The sequence below is a fragment of the Cajanus cajan genome, chromosome 4, assembly GCF_000230855.2.
Source record: "Cajanus cajan strain Asha chromosome 4, NIPB_CcT2T_4, whole genome shotgun sequence".
NCBI classification, from domain to species: Eukaryota; Viridiplantae; Streptophyta; class Magnoliopsida; order Fabales; family Fabaceae; genus Cajanus; species Cajanus cajan.
In genome coordinates, this window is record NC_138520.1 from 71185977 (window position 1) to 71203079 (window position 17103).

The 17103-nt window shown below is 29.9% G+C and overlaps 1 protein-coding gene across 2 annotated transcripts; it reads right to left on the reverse strand.

The window, feature by feature from the left end:
• Nucleotides 1-5975: 5975 nt before the first annotated feature.
• Nucleotides 5976-16574, reverse strand: LOC109802199 (putative E3 ubiquitin-protein ligase RHB1A). Of its 2 annotated transcripts, none has more exons than XM_020363448.3 (5): nucleotides 16415-16574; nucleotides 15343-15517; nucleotides 14105-14471; nucleotides 13862-13971; nucleotides 5976-6470 (listed from the first exon to the last, which is right to left on the reverse strand). In XM_020363448.3, exons 2-5 carry the CDS (start codon nucleotides 15403-15405, stop codon nucleotides 6456-6458), a joined length of 555 nt encoding a protein of 184 aa, XP_020219037.1. In that variant the 5' UTR covers nucleotides 15406-15517; nucleotides 16415-16574; the 3' UTR covers nucleotides 5976-6455. The 2 variants fall into 2 exon arrangements, with proteins under 2 accessions (XP_020219037.1, XP_020219038.1); XM_020363449.3 differs by having other exon boundaries at nucleotides 15343-15520; nucleotides 16415-16571.
• Nucleotides 16575-17103: the final 529 nt, after the last annotated feature.

Consider the following 17103-nt stretch of genomic DNA (forward strand, 5'->3'; position numbering starts at 1 on the left):
CAAGGTCTCATAGTTACAAAGTTTCAACAACAACTGTCAAATTAACAATAGACTTATGAGATGACAGTGTTACACAAAACAGGTTTCTTCCGTCAAAATTGGGTTGAAGTTGAACAGGTACCCGTGGTGCGAGTTTAGTTGCCATACCTAATTCCACTGACCTTACTCTGTCTTGTTTTGAAAGTTTTATTCAATTGAAAAAAATGAGTTGTTTTTATCAATATATATATATATATATATATATATATATATATATTTTAAATAATTCAAACATAATATTTATTTATATAATTTATTATAAATTTTAATTATATAATAAAGATGTTTGAGCATTATACAAACTAAAATACTAGTCCCGGCTCACATTTCAACCTAGCTCGTAGTCAAGATATAAAAACTAATAAAAAAATCAAAAAGTATTTTTAGCCTACCTTTATCCATATCATTATATAGTTATAAGTTCTCACAATAAAATATATATATATATATATATATATATATATATATATATATATATATTCATCATTAATTCTAACAATATTTTTTTTCAAAAGAAAATATTTGGTTATTATGAATTGGAATTATAATTTTCAACATATTAGCTTTAAAGTGCACCATAACGTCCCAAGAAAAAATATAAATCACTCATCTAATTTTTTTTTGGCTGGAAATATCTCTCATATGATATACTTACATAAGTAAAAAATTATAAATTACATTTTAATTCCTTTTTAACAATTATAACAACAATAAACTAAGCTTAAAATATTTTAATAATTTACTAGATAGTCCTTAGCCAAAAATTTAAAAAAATGACTGTACTAATTACTCCCTAGAACTTTAGTACATTACTTATGATTTAAATTTGATTATGATCAAGAGGTTGTTTGGGTAAATTTTTCCGATAAACATTTAAATAGGAATTAAAAATAAAATGAGTTTCTCCACAATTTAAAATTAACTTATGCATAAGCTATTTGTAGAAACTCTCTCTTTTTATATTAATTTCTTCAAAATTTTATTTTTAAGGGATGTATAAGTAAGTTTTAACTTATATAGAAGTTTATTTTGATCTTCATTCCTATTTTTCTCTCCTAAAATTATTTTTGGAAAAACCTAGTTATATATATTACTTATTAGTAAAGGTGTTCAAAACCGAACCAATCCAAATAAAAAACTAAAAATTGATAAAAAAATCACAAATCGAAAAAAAATTGAATCAATGGTTTTGTTCAATTTTTTATTTTCTAGACCGTACAATTCTGTTCGATTTTTGGATTGGAATGTAAAATTGTTCCAAATCAAACCGAATCATACTTGTATGTAAATATGTTTTTCTCTCTCTCTCTCTTTCAAATGCATATATAACATAGGTATATGGCATCAACACATATAATATAAAAGTGTTTTATAAAATTTTAAGCTATTAAATTGTAAGTTACTTAAATTTATTTTTCTCAAATGTAATTATAACATTTGATATAAAAGATATTTTATAAAATTATAACTTATTAAAATAAAATTTAAAATGAAAATTATGAATTATATTTAACTTTCAAAAATAATATTTTTTAAGTAACAAATTATATACATAATAAAAATATTTAATACGATAACTAAAATTATTTAAAAAAATGTTTTTACTAAAATTGTATGCACGAGAAAGAATCTGTTTACTCAAATAATAAGTCTAAACTTATTATGTTTAATAACTTATATTATACATCAAATTTCAATAATCTAATCGTTAAATTTAAAGTTCTTAATACATAAATTAGGTTTACATATTTTTAAAAATATATAAAAATTATTTGATACTTTATTTTATTAATTCAAATTGACAGATAATATATTTGACGGATAAATATATTATCCGTCAATTTGAATTAATGAAATGAAGTATCAAATTATTTTCAAATTTTTAAAAATGTGCAGACCTAATTTATGCATTAAGAACTTTAAATTTAATGGTTAAATCATTAAAATTTGATATAGAATATGAGTTATTAAACGGAATAAATCTAGATAAACTTACTTATAGAGTAAATGAATCTCTCGTCTTATGATTAGTTAATACTGTATTCACTAAAATAATAAGATAAAAATTAGTATTAAATATATTAAGTGATTGAAAAATTAAATTGTATTTAATTTTTTTATTTAATGTAGGTTACTTTTGAGGAAAAATTAAACATCCTACAAGCACGCTTGCTAAGGAAATTTTAAAAATTGTGACACCTGTCGTATCGATACCTAACCGACATTTATTAAATTTATAAAATATTTTATTTTTATAATTAATCCTTACAGTGATTAATGAGCACAATAGCATAAATAATACACACTCATGTCTCTAGTATCCAGTTTTCTGTTCATAGAAAAAATTATAAAATTAAAACTAAATAAAAATTTACAGACTTAAAATAAAAATTAATAGACTAAAAACTATTTAATCCTGTATAAAACCAATCTCACATAATATAAAGTTTTACAGGTACGATCACTGCTTGAAATGAAAACCTACCTAAAAGCATAAAAAAAGTAAATAAAAAAATAAATGAAAAGCTACCTAGAGAAGTCTTTACAATTATTTGCATTTTTAGAAATAAATATAATTTTTAATTAAAAATATTTTAAAATCAATTTTTAAAAAACAATTAAAACATAATAATGAGAACAACTGTATTCGTAACAGTTGGATATTAATTATTTTGTAAGTTTCGATATAATTATTTAATGTATAAAACATTTAAATATTAATTATTTTGTAAGTCTCGATGTAATTATTTAATGTATGGATAACTGTACAACTCATTGATTTGAGATTGGATAAGGGGGGTGACATATCATTTTATTTCTACTAATAAAAAAAGAGATACATTGTATTTTTTAATTTGTAAAAGTTTTAATTAAAATTAAAAATTCTATAGTTTTAAAAATATGATGGGTCATTAAATTGGTTAGGATACTAGATCAGTGGGTCAAAGGTTGAATCGGTAGGTCACTGATTGAATTACATGACCTAATTTTTATTAATTTTTTTTAAATATTCTTGTTAAATATATTTTATACTTATAAATTTCAATAAATTCATATTCTATTTTAAATTTTTATTTTTATTTTATTTAAAATTATCTTTATTTTTATTTTGTATAAAGAAATACATAAAAAAAATTATATGTAAATTGTATATTAATACAATATTAAAAATATAAATAATATGTGCATATATAATTTACTCGCAATTGATATCACAAAATAATATATGTAATATCTACATAGTATTATATTATTAAATATATAATTTAAAATTAATAATATACTATAAAAGTTATTTAAGTGCATATATTACAAACAAATACATTAGAACAAGTAATCATTGTTATGTTTAAAAAACTATTTGCTCTTTTATTAACAGGATTCAATTCTAATTGTTATTTTTGTAGTTTGTGGTCCCTTAAAAAAATAAAAAAAAAATTTGTGATTGAATCGATTTGACTCATCGATTCACTAGTCGAATCAAAAATTTGACCGATTCAACCGATTTGACCGGCCGATCCAATCCAATTTTTAAAACACTAGTTTTTTCTTCTTCTTAACAATGAAGTAATATAATAGTTCATTAAAAAATGAAACAAGAAATAATTACACATTTTGTATCTCATTTATAATAAGTATACATATGAACAAATATATATTTACGATACAATTTAGTTGGATTATTAGTTTAAAAGTCATTTGAATTAAGTGAGAATATTAAGTACAACTAGACTTTATTTGATTTAAGTATATTATGAAATTCAGACGGAACCAAACAAAACGAATCTTTTACAATTTGATTTTATTCAATTTTTTTGGTTTTTAAAACATGTTATTTGAAAATTAGTTAAAAATATGTAATTTTTTTTCTCACATATATTGTTTTTGGTGTCTAAGCGAATAAGGGTTTTATTATCTAAATTTGAACTAACCCAAATTGACCCGATAATTTCAGATCAATTTTTTTTATATTTGGTTAGATGCAAGTCAATCAAAACTCGATATTATATGGATCACATTACAGTTTTTGTATTTTTAACTTGTGACCTACTATAAATATATAATAAAAATAAATAAAGATTAAAATAAGTAAATAATAATAATAATAATAATAGTAATAATAATTTAGTATTTGAATGATTATTTATTTAGAACAATAATCTTTGTCACTCTTGTTCAGTAATGAGTTTATATATACATATAAATATATTCCAATTTTTATTTCTATTATCATATTTAAATTATTCTAATTTTTTATATGAATTAACAAATTCATGATAATTAATAATTTTAACTAAAACCTCATTTTTAGTGGGCCGACCTAATTGCCTTTTCAAATTGCATCCTAATTATCAAGGATCAAACCCAATTAGTTTAGTATGTGACTTATTATTATTTTTTAATAGAGTTTGCTTTCGATAGATAAAAAAAAATGCATCCTAATTATAGTGTTATCAAAATTGAATAATGATCATTTTGATCAAGATATTGGGCTAGAAAGTCACTGGTTGAACAGTTGGTCACCAGTTGAAATCCATAAATCGATAAATTAGTTTTAAATTATTGATATAGTATAAAAATTATTTTTCTCATGCATTATAACCAGAAGCATGTTGGTGCAGTGGGTCATATATCTCGAAAAAATCCAAAGGAGTTGGTTTGACACTTATTTGGGACAAAAACTCTACCTTTTGAATGCTTCGTGAGCATTTGTTTGAAAGAAAAAAAAGCAAAATCAGGCCATAGTGAGCCACCGGGTTATCGACTTTCACCAATCCTATCCAACTCAAACAACATGTCCCCAATTAGTATCTCAGATTGATTATGTAACCAGTTTTTTGGTCGCCAACATTCTTGCTTCTGCTTCATCTACCATTGCTCACACGGGTCCTTCCCTCTAAGATGGCTACCAATTCATTTTTACATGTGATCCAAACTATTTCCCTCTTAACGATGAAGCTTATTTCCCATTGCCCCATTGGCCAACCTAAATGATTTTTATTGATAACACTACAAATCCCAGTTAGAATTGAGCCATGCACACAAAAATTGATGGTGTAATAAGTGAAATTGATGTGTGAACAAGTCAGAGACTCTATTTTGACATCACTGAACATGGGTTGTGTAACACCAAACGTGAATAAGGTAAAGAGTTTGACTCTGCCTTGGTAACATCAAACATGGATTACACAAAGACTCTTTATTTCATTTTTATTAGGCACAAAAGAATTAGCGTTGGATATGAGTAATCCAGAGACTTTGACTCACTAATGCTAGATGAAGAATGAATGACATCGAATGTGATTATGATGAGTGAAAATTGTGAATAAGTTGTTTAATGTTGAAAACATGTTATTTAAGATGATTGTTTACATAATATATAATGATGAAATGAGCATCTTTTTTCATTGAACATTACTGCAAAGAGTTTTTTTTTTTTTTTTTAATCTTTGGTACATGTTTTTTTATTTTCCCAACAACATGAATCTGGATTTTTTTTTTACTTTGTTTGGTTTATTATTTTTCAAAAATGATTTTTCCTATATTTTTCACAAAAGTATTTTCACAATGGAGGAAGGAATCTAATTTTTTTGAGTTGAGAGAAAATTTTTACTGCAATAAAATAATATGTTACTTTTATTTGTTAATAAATAATTAAAACCTATGAGAAATTCTTAATAAACACAAGCTTGTACGCGCACACATGTTTTGACATAAAAATTTACACATGCACACATATTTTGACATAATTTTTTTTTCCCTCCGAAAGAAAAGACTAGGAGAAACAAAAGATTACAAAGGTCTAAAAGATTCTGAAAATAGAAAGGAGGTGATTCGAAGAGGAAAATAACGGGTTATTACTTACCAGCGCCATATTCATAATTGGACTTGGGACTTGGGAGGTATTAATGGAAAAGAAAGTACCCAAGAAAATATTATAGAAAAAGGGTCTAATTCTATACTTGATAATTACTCACTGGAAATACAACAAAAATACTGAAGCCCCAAGAATCTACTAAGGTGTGTGTATATATATATATATATATATATATATAAAAATGAAAATGTAAGTCAAGCATGACCATTATGCATCCCCCAGAAAAAAAAAATATTAGAAAACAAATAAATATTGATAAATTTTTACAAGAGAATGGAGAGCATTAAATCAACACAAGAAAAGGCATCTTAGTCTTAGATATGCTATATGGTGTAGAATTCTATCAAAACCTCATTCTTCTTCTCACAGATACCCAATGACTGGGCCTACTAAAATAGTGACTTTATCAATGGACCACGAATTGAAAATGAATCTGTAGCTACCATCATCTAACCCGTTATCATACAATGAACTTCATCTATCTTCCATGCGTTAATAAGCTTTGATTTTAAAACAATCAAACTAAATCATTGTCTGGTCAAAATATCATCTCCTGTAACATCAAAGGAAAGAGAGTATTTCACTAAAGCTCATAATTGATTTAGGGTATGTTTGGATAATTTTTTTCAAAAGTACTTCTAGTAGAAAAAAAAAAAAAAGGAAAATCAAAATAAACTTGTTCATAAGCTAAAACTAACTTATGCATAAATATGATTATATAAAATTTAATAAGAGAAAACTTATATAAATTAATTTATGTATAAGTTAATTTTAACTTATGAATAAGCTGTTAGAAATTTTATTTCTAATAAATATTGTGGGCTACATATATTATTTGTAGTATTTATATTAGTTATTTACATTTAGTTGAACTCAATAAAAGTGATCTAATTTTAGTGAGCCTTTAGACTGCCAACAGGAAAAACTGATATGGGCCCAAATAAGTGGAAACCAGATTTGGCTCGTTAGAGGTTAATGGGAACCCTAATAGATTTAAAATCATAAAGATGGTCATGGTCCCCAATATGCCAAATCAGAAACACACGTCTCTCTGTCTCCTCATCAGAAGAGTAACATCAAGTCCCATCAAGGAATCCAGTGATTTGGCTGATGAAGATCATTGTACCAAAAGACTATTCCGCTGCAACCTTTTGATCAACGTCAATGGATACAGGTACGTATTATTATCATTAACTCTGTAATCTGAGACAACGGTTCTTAATATTGATTAACGGAAAATTTCTATTTGGCTTAAGAAATTTATCCCAACAAGTGGTTTCAGAGCCGCCGTTGTTATTAGGTTATGGGGTTCTAAAGTGTATTGTTACAATTTTTTTTTCTCTCTTCATTGATAATACGTGTATTTGAATGCGTTGGTTATTTTTTTTTGCTTCAATTTGGTTTAATTGATTATACGGATAAAGAGATCGATTAAAAATTGAATTTTTATTAAAGAGAATTTTTTGTGAAATTATATAATTTTCTGTGAATGTTATAGATTTGTATATGTAACAATTTTGTAATGATCCTGAAGACATTGTCAAATGTAGAAATTTTTTGAATTTTTTTTAATTTTCTCACCGGAAGTGAGATAATTGTGCAACAATGCAATAAAGGAATATTTTCTCACCAGAAGTGAGTTAATTGTGCAACAATGCAATAAAGGAATATTTTCTCACCAGAAGTGAGTTAATTGTGCAACAATGCAATAAAGAAATATTCTCTCACCAGAAGTGAGTTAATTGTGCGACAATGCAATAAAGAAATATTTTCTCACCAGAAGTGAGTTAATTGTGCAACAATGAAATAAAAGAATATTTTTCTCACCGGAAGTGGAAAAATAATATTGTGTTTGATCCTTTGAGTACCACCAGAAGTGGGATTTTTTTGTTTTTTTGTCAAAATCATTGTTGTTATATTATATGATTAATATACGATTTTTTTTAATGACATTCGCGTAAGAATTATTTTCTTGAAATTTGATTGATATTATGTTCAAATTTAAATTGATATTTTTTTTTATATATCAAATTTGAGTGCGAATGTTGGCAGATTATAGACCCTCTTTATTAATTAATTTGTCTGATAAATTTTTAATTAAATAAATTGATTAATATATTGCCAAAGCAATCCCTATTATAGAAATTAAATTGATTAAAAAATTACAATAGATGTTAGTATGAGATTATTTATGCAATTTGTGCTCATCCCAAAGGAAGACACAATTTGGCCAAATAATAACATGCCTGTGATGATAAATATGTGACAATTATAAAGTTACAATCATGTGAATAATAGTCGGTCCAAAGAAAGGCTATTATTTGACAGAATTAATTGTCAATATTTGATCGTTGCATTGAGAGTACCACTAACAAGTTAATTTGTATGTCCAAAGACAAAGAATTAATGTTGTGCTCGGTATCTTGTAATGGGTCTATTATGTAAATAATCTGCATGTTTTATTTATTTTATTTTACTGTGAGCATGTAATTAAATTAAATTTTTTTTATGTTCTATTACAGTTACTGTTGCTAGTGCTGTTAACTTATCTGCTCAAATTAATTGTATACCTATGCTTAATGGGACAAACTTTAAGGCCTGGAAGGAAGCAGTTGAGATAATTATTGGTTGCATGGATCTTGATCTTGCACTTCGGGCTGAGAAACCCACTCCAAATCCGAAAAACCCGGATGAGGATAAGGTTGAAAAGTGGGAACGCTCAAACCGAATGTGTTTGATGATCATGAAGCGATCTGTTCCAGAAGTTTTTTGGGGCTCTATTTCTGAGAGCCACAATGCTAAAGGTTTCCTTGATGCCGTTGAGCAGTATTTCACCAGTAATGAGAAAGCTGATGCAAGCAGTTTGCTTGCTAAACTTATCTCTATGAGATACAAAGGTAAAGGAAACATAAGAGAGTACATTATGGGAATGTCTAATCTCGCGTCAAAACTAAAAGCATTAAAGTTAGAGCTGTCTGATGACTTGCTCGCGCATCTAGTTTTGATTTCCCTTCCTACACACTTTGGACAATTCAAGGTGAGTTATAATACTCAGAAAGATAAATGGACCTTGAATGAATTGATTTCTCACTGTGTGCAAGAAGAGGAAAAGCAGCAAAGAGAAAAGACTGAAAGTGCTCATTTAGCGTCAAGCTCTCAGAGTAGGAAGAGAAAGAATAATAAGGATGTTGTAGAAAGGACTTCTCAGCAAAAGAAAGTCAAAAAAGATGAGAACACACCTACTTGCTTCTTCTGCAAGAGGCCTGGGTACATGAAGAAAGAGTGTCCCAAGTACGCCTCTTGGCGTGTAAAGAAAGGTAATTTTCTCTCTTTTGTTTGTTCTGAAGTTAATTTAGCTTTTGTACCACGTGATACTTGGTGGGTAGATTCCGGTGCTACTACTCACATTAGTGTATCCATGCAGGGTTGCCTTTGGAGCCGACCACCAAGTGATAATGAAAGATTTATATATGTGGGTGATGGCAACAAGGTCACAGTGGAGGCTATTGGAACATTTAGATTACAGTTAAAAACTGGATTTCATTTGGATTTATTTGAGACTTTTGTTGTACCGTCTTTTAGGCGAAATTTAATTTCTATTTCTAGTTTGGACAAATTTGGTTTTTCTTGTTCATTTGGAAATAATAAATTTAGCCTCTATCAAAATTCAAATGTTGTTGGTTCTGGTTCTTTAATTGATAATTTATACTTACTAGATGTAGTTAGTTTCAATAAAGAAAATTTTCACATTGATTCTCGTGGTACGAAGCGTAAAATAAATGAGAACTCGGCCACCTTATGGCATAAGCGTTTAGGCCATATCTCTAAACAGAGAATTCAGAGGCTTGTGTCAGATGAGATTCTTGAACCCTTTGACTTGTCAGACTTTGAGGTTTGCGTTGAATGTATTAAGGGTAAACAAACAAATTCTATAAAATTAGGTGCCGAAAGGGCTAAGAACGTTTTGAAATTAATTCACACAGATATTTGTGGACCATTCCCTACGGCATCTTGGAATGGACAACAATATTTCATTACGTTCATAGATGATTATTCAAGGTACGGCTACCTATTTTTAATTCATGAGAAGTCTCAATCCCTAGATGTTTTCAAATCTTTTAAAGCTGAAGTTGAGCTTCAACTTGGAAAGAAAATTAAGGCCGTCAAATCTGATCGTGGTGGTGAATATTACGGTAGATATGATGGATCAGGTGAACAACGTCCAGGGCCTTTTGCGCTTTTCCTAAGGGAATGTGGCATCGTTCCTCAGTATACTATGCCTGGGAAACCAAGCATGAACGGTGTTGCAGAACGTAGAAACAGGACTCTTAAGGATATATGGTGAGAAGTATGATAAGTCATTCTTCCTTACCAGAGTCATTGTGGGGAGAAGCGCTTAAGACTGCAGTCTACATCCTAAATAGGGTACCAAGTAAAGCAGTTAACAAAACTCCTTATGAGCTATGGACGGGTAAAAGGCCAAGTCTAAAACATTTACACATTTGGGGTTGTCCGGCTGAAGCGCGTCCTTATAGGCCGCATGAAAGCAAGCTGGAGTCAAGGACTGTTAGCTGTTATTTTGTTGGTTATCCTGAACGCTCTCGGGGCTATAAATTTTACAATCCCACTACTAGATCATTCTTTGAGACGGGGAATGCGAGATTCCTTGAGGATGTTGAGTTTGGGAAGGAAGAGAACATAAGAAATGTCTTTGAGGAAAAACCTGTCATTGACAGTGATCAAGTCCTCGTGCCTATTACTATTCCAGTACCTACCCCAGTAATAGGTGACAATCATGGAGTTATTCCTAACATTGTCCCTACACAAGACAATATTGAGGTTCTCCCTCAAATACCTATAGAGCAAGCTCAACAATCTCAAGAAGTGTCATTAAGGAGATCCACTAGAGAAAGGAAAAGTGCAATTCCAGATGATTACATTGTGTTTCTTCAAGAACATGAGGATGGCATTGGTTTAACAGAGGATGATCCAATCAACTTCTGTCAAGCTATGCAAAGTTCTAGCTCTCAAAAGTGGATTGATGCCATGAAGGATGAGATGAAATCTATGCAAGACAACGATGTTTGGGATCTCGTTGAATTACCTGAAGGTGTGAAACCTATTGGTTGTAAATGGATATTTAAAACCAAGAGGGATTCAAAAGGTAATATTGAGAGATATAAGGCTCATTTAGTTGCTAAAGGTTTCACTCAAAAGGAAGGCATTGATTACAAAGAAACTTTTTCTCTGGTTTCTTCAAAGGATTCTTTTAGAATAATGATGGCACTCGTAGCTCATTATGATTTAGAGCTCCATCAGATGGATGTTAAAACTGCGTTTCTAAATGGTGACATTGAAGAAACGATTTATATGATGCAACCAGAAAATTTTGTGTCTGGTGACTCAAAGTCCATGGTATGCAAACTAAAGAAATCCATCTATGGTCTCAAACAAGCTTCCCGTCAATGGTATCACAAGTTCCATCAAGTTATTACCTCATATGGTTTTGAGGCAAATATAGTTTATGATTGTGTTTATCATAAGTTTAGTGGGAGTAAATATATATTCTTGGTGTTATATGTCGATGATATACTGCTTGCCAGCAGCGATATAGGCTTATTGCACGAAACCAAGAGATTTTTAACAAAAAATTTTGAAATGAAAGATCTTGGTGAAGCCTCTTTTGTATTAGGTATTAAAATACTAAGAGATCGTTCTCATGGTATCATAAGGTTATCACAAGAGAACTATATCGATAAAGTTTTAGATAGATTCGGCATGAAAGATAGTAAACCACGAGATACCCCTATAGCCAAGGGAGACAAATTTAGACTCAAACAATGCCCTAATAATGACCTTGAAAGAAATGAGATGCAAAAGATTCCCTATGCTTCAGCTGTGGGAAGTCTAATGTATGCTCAAGTTTGTACTCGTCCCGATATTGCATTTATAGTAGGAGTTTTGGGCAGATACTTAAGTAATCCTGGGATGCAGCATTGGAAAGCAGTAAAGCGTGTAATGCGCTATTTGAAGAGAACAAAAGGATATATGCTCACTTATCAGAAGTCTGACAGTTTAGAGATCATTGGATACTCAGACTCTGATTTTGCCGGATGTCAAGACAGTAAACGCTCCACATCTGGATACATCTTTATGTTGGCTGGAGGAGCTATCTCTTGGAAGTTTGTTAAACAGACTATTATAGCTTCATCAACCATGGCTGCGGAGTTCATTGCTTGTTTTGAGGCATCCAACCATGGGATATGGCTGCGAAATTTTATCACTAATTTACGTGTGGTTAATGGCATTGAAAGGCCATTGAAAATCTATTGTGATAATAACTCTGCAGTTCTTTATTCCAATAACAATAGGAGTACAACCAAGTCAAAATTCATTAATATAAAGTTTCTAGTTGTTAAGGAAAGAGTTCAAAATAAACAAATTTCTATAGAACATATAGGGACTAATTTTATGCTAGCTAATCCACTTACTAAGGGTTTGGTGCCTAAAGTCTTTCATGAGCACACTGCTCATATAGGTGTAATTCCTTATAGTACCTTAGTTTAGTGGGAGTCTCATTTATATTTTGTGTCTTCTTTATTTTTTAATTTTTCCAGATATTTGTATTATTTGAATTTTCTACAGAAATAAAGTTGATGTTCATAATTTTATTATGAGCTTGTTTTTTGTGCAATATATATATATATATGTTGCGTTTTGAATGGACCTCTATAAAGAATAAAGTTTGGACCAGTTGGAAATAGACATGATTAAGATCACGTTGCATGTAATTTCCATGCCACTTATCCATATTTGATCTATGTCATTGAGTGCATACAATTGTGGTGATCATTGTGGTTTAGTCACATTAGATAATGATGAAAGCTGCAGTGGTTCCCTGTTGTTGTATGAGATGGACCAGATTGTTTAAGGGGAGTCTAAAAGTAAATAGCATACGGTTGCGTGCCTAAAGAATTTTGTGATATAAATACTTAAATGAATATGAAGCCCAAGTGAGAGATTGTTAGAAATTTTATTTCTAATAAATATTGTGGGCTACATATATTATTTGTAGTATTTATATTAGTTATTTACATTTAGTTGGGCTCAATAAAAGTAATCTAATTTTAGTGAGCCTTTAGACTGCCAACAAGAAAAACTGATATGGGTCCAAATAAGTGAAAATCAGATTTGGCCCGTTAGGGGTTAATGGGAACCCTAATAGGTTTAAAATCATAAAGATGGTCATGGTCCCCAATATGCCAAATCAGAAACACACGTCTCTCTGTCTCTCCATCAGAAGAGTAACATCAAGTCCCATCAAGGAATCCAGTGATTTGGCTGAGGAAGATCATTGCACCAAAAGACTATTCCGCTGCAACCTTTTGATCAATGTCAATGGATACAGGTACGTATTATTATCATTAACTTTGTAATGTGAGACAACGGTTCTTAATATTGATTAATGGAAAATTTCTATTTGGCTTAAGAAATTTATCCCAACATAAGCTTATTTCATTTTTTTTTTTTGTATTTTTCTCTCCAAGAAATATTTCTAGAGAAGTTTATCCAAACAAACCTTACTATTAAGAAATGGGCAGGCAGATAGTATTTTATTGCCAACAATAAGCAATACTAAGCATCTAGCTGGGACTGCTAGAGTTAATTTGCCAATAAAAAAAGGTAAGAGGAAGACATTTTTTTCGCCCCTCTTTTTTTAATTTTCCATATATAGTGCAGTCAGCGCGATTGTGACATTTAGTGCATGTTTGTTTCAACTTATTTTAAAGAAATAATCATGTATTTTTACCAGTTTCATGAGATAGCTTTTGAAAAATACGCAATTTTTTTCTCCAAATTTAAGCATTACCAAGCATGCATTCAATGGAAACGAGTCTAGGATGAGGATTTTCATGCAATACGGAATTAATGCAAAGGCCAAACCTGATCACATATAGGACAGGAGTCACTTCTTTCCATCCACTCAAGAATGCAAGAAAGGTGAAAATGGTGTTCACATTTTGTCAAATTTCTAGGATTCTCAACATCATATTCTGCATTAAAGAAGAATCAAATTATTATTTTCATCATATGTGTGTGTGAGAGAGAGAGAGGGAAAACTCATTCCTCTTGATTCAGTGGAAAATCTAACACCAAAAACTTCACTTTCAATAACACAAAATGTACCTTCAAGACAAATTGGACAAACATCCTCCTCTTCTGTCACTAACACTTGAGTTACATTTGATTTTGATAGTTCTGCCTTCCTTGGAGATGTAGGAGCAGAATTGGCTTGAGCTTTACAATCTGATTCATCAGCATCTTCACGTGTAATTAAAGTTTCAAAACTACTAACTGTTTCTCTTCCAGATTCGGAATCTGTTGATGCAAAACCTCCCAATACTGTATCATAAGGTAGAGGCACAGGAGGGGGCTGGAAAGTATCAGGCATGGATCCTTCCAGGTTCAAACCAACCAGAAATCCAGCATTGCGCGAAGCATTTGTACCATCATTAGAAGTTAAAGATTCGCGCTCTTCAAAAGTTGGTGGGCACTGCAAAATGGAATTTTAGGCATCATATCATAAGCTCATAACAAATAATTATAAACCATAAACTAAAGTAACAACTAGTAGCCAGACCAGATTACTCTTCTGGAAGTATTTAAATTTGAATAGAACAATGAAAACAATCCATTTCACATTAAAACTCAGCCACCTTCTCATTTGACATCTACATCCAGCAGAGAATCATGTTTTGAAGTAAAAGAAAGGTGAATAAATTACATAGACACCCCTAAAGGTTTTTGTGAAATTGCATACACACCCTATTTTCTTTTTTACCCCTGCACTAACTCTCCTTAATTGTTTGAGAAACATTACACTGACACTCCTTAGACATAACATTATCTCCCCTTAATTATTTGAAAAAAAATACACTGGGATCCTCTATAAGGGAGGTTGCTGTAAAGGCTAAAAAGGCAAGGGAGATGTGTGCAATTTCACAAAACCTCAGAGAGTGTCAATGTAATTTACTCAAGAAAGAATGGGCATAATTTGGTCTTTTAGGAAGAGTTAGACTGCATAGCATCCATAACAATTATGGTCAAGCTCCAAAAACGTGAAAAAAGTGATTTTTGTAAACAAAATAGAGCACAAATCATATATTATTAATGTAGTGGGTCCCCTATAGGCTATAGCAACCATTTTAAGGCTTACAATAGCAAGTTGATTATGAAATAGTTTGAATTTTTCTTCAACAACTGGTTCTTCGCTAATCTGTTAATTCTAATGATCAAAAGATTATATAGGTGAGGATGTTGAAAACAAAAATGATAGAGTGAGATTACTAGACAGATTCTTATCAGCTACCACGTGGGCTACATAAGTTACAAATCAGGTAAAGAGAGGATAGAAGACTACTAACATAGTAACACACTGGTGCTCCTTGCAGATGAGGTTTTCTGGCAGAACAACAGCAACCTCCCATTTTCGACTAACTCTTCTGTTATTTGATCAAAACGTGGACAATTTTGTTCTCTTTTGTTGTTTGACATCAAGAATGGATCAAATCAGAGGCCACCAGACTTTATGCATCTATACTGCTATCACAAGCCAAAAAGTAGTATTTAGGATTAATCGGTTAATCCCATAAGAAACGAACTTAGATTTCATAAAGCCACAATTACATCAATGAAAACTCTAAATTACACAAACAAACACAAAGTATATAATTGCAGGTTATAAGAAGCCAAGCCCTACATTTTGAGAAATGATTATAGAATCCAAAAGATTTCCATAGAAATAAATTATTCTTAGGTACAAAATAAGGCCATATAGCATACAAATTTTATGGCAAAACTTAGAGCAGTTCCTCAAGTGCTTTTGGTATTCTTTTAATTAGAATCATAGTTTCACCTTAATAATCTACATAAAAAAAAGTTTATATTAAAGGTCAACATAGATTACTAAGGTGAAACATCAATTCTAATTAGAACAATACTAAAAGAACATTAGGAGGTGCATCTAAATTTTGTTACTCGATGTCGATAATAATAGTTGAAATGAATTGTAATTTATAAACATAAATACCTTGACATGGAACATCAATCTTCATGTCTATTATAGCTATATTATAACTTCCCAGTTACTAACTTCAACTAGCTTATAAATTTTTTTATCAAAAATTAAACTTTACAAAACAGAAAACGATCCAAAGAATCATTACTATAGAAAGAAGAAAAGGGACAGAGAAACAATCAAACAACAAGACTCAAGTGGATAACAGCATAACATAGGAAACACCTTGACCCACACCACCGAAATAGAAACCCTTTTGACAGAAGAAGAAAAAGGTGGAAGGTAAAAACCATTACAACCAAATTCAGAGCATGGAACCCTATTTGCAAGGCACAAAAGGGTGGCTAAAACTCAAGTAGATAACCAGTTACACTCCATGAAAACTGGGAAAGCGAAGGGTGGAAGCATAAAAGGCTTACCTTTTTGGAAAGAGTAGATGAAGAAAAGGGTGGAAAACTGTTGAGGAATTGGGTTTGAGGAAGGTGGCTATGGCTTTGGTTGGTTTGGTTATGGTTCTGTATATCTTTGAATGTTTTGTTTTTGTTTGTTTTATTCTGGTGGACAGAACACAGTACAATACTAGTACGAGACTATTAGTATCAAAATACTTGGAGAAATAAGGGCGTGAATGTGATGGAAGAGTAAATTTGACCAGCGAATTTCTATGTTTGATTTATGAAAAAAGAGTAGTTGCTAAAGTAAAATTTATTTTGTTCAAATGAGTTGAATTTTAGTTTGAAATTGTCTTATTTTAAAACTATGAAATTTAAATTTAAGTTTCTTAATTTATTTATAATTTAATTACATTTATCGATTTTCTTACTAGATTTAATTCTAAATTTATTAATTTAACATATATCAAATATTTTATTAAAAAAATAAATATAAATACCTACACTATATAATTTTGTTATAATTTTGATCAGTTAAAAAAAATACATAAAATTTTGATGATGGAGATATGAGAATTTTTTTAAAGAAGGTTGATGAATGATGATTATTTATTTTAAATTTGGTAAGCAGTAATATAAAATTATTATAGATTTAATTATAACTCTTTAAGAAAATTTATAAACAAAATTACAAACATTTAAATAATACACACATA

Coding starts and splice junctions, on each gene's coding strand:
- LOC109802199 (XM_020363448.3), bottom strand. CDS start 15,405: ATGGGAGGTTGCTGTTGTTCTGCCAGAAAACCTCATCTGCAAGGAGCA. Junction 14,472..15,342: donor GAGCACCAGTGTGTTACTAT/GTTAGTAGTCTT, acceptor TCCATTTTGCAG/TGCCCACCAACTTTTGAAGA. Junction 13,972..14,104: donor TTGTCCAATTTGTCTTGAAG/GTACATTTTGTG, acceptor TCTTTAATGCAG/AATATGATGTTGAGAATCCT.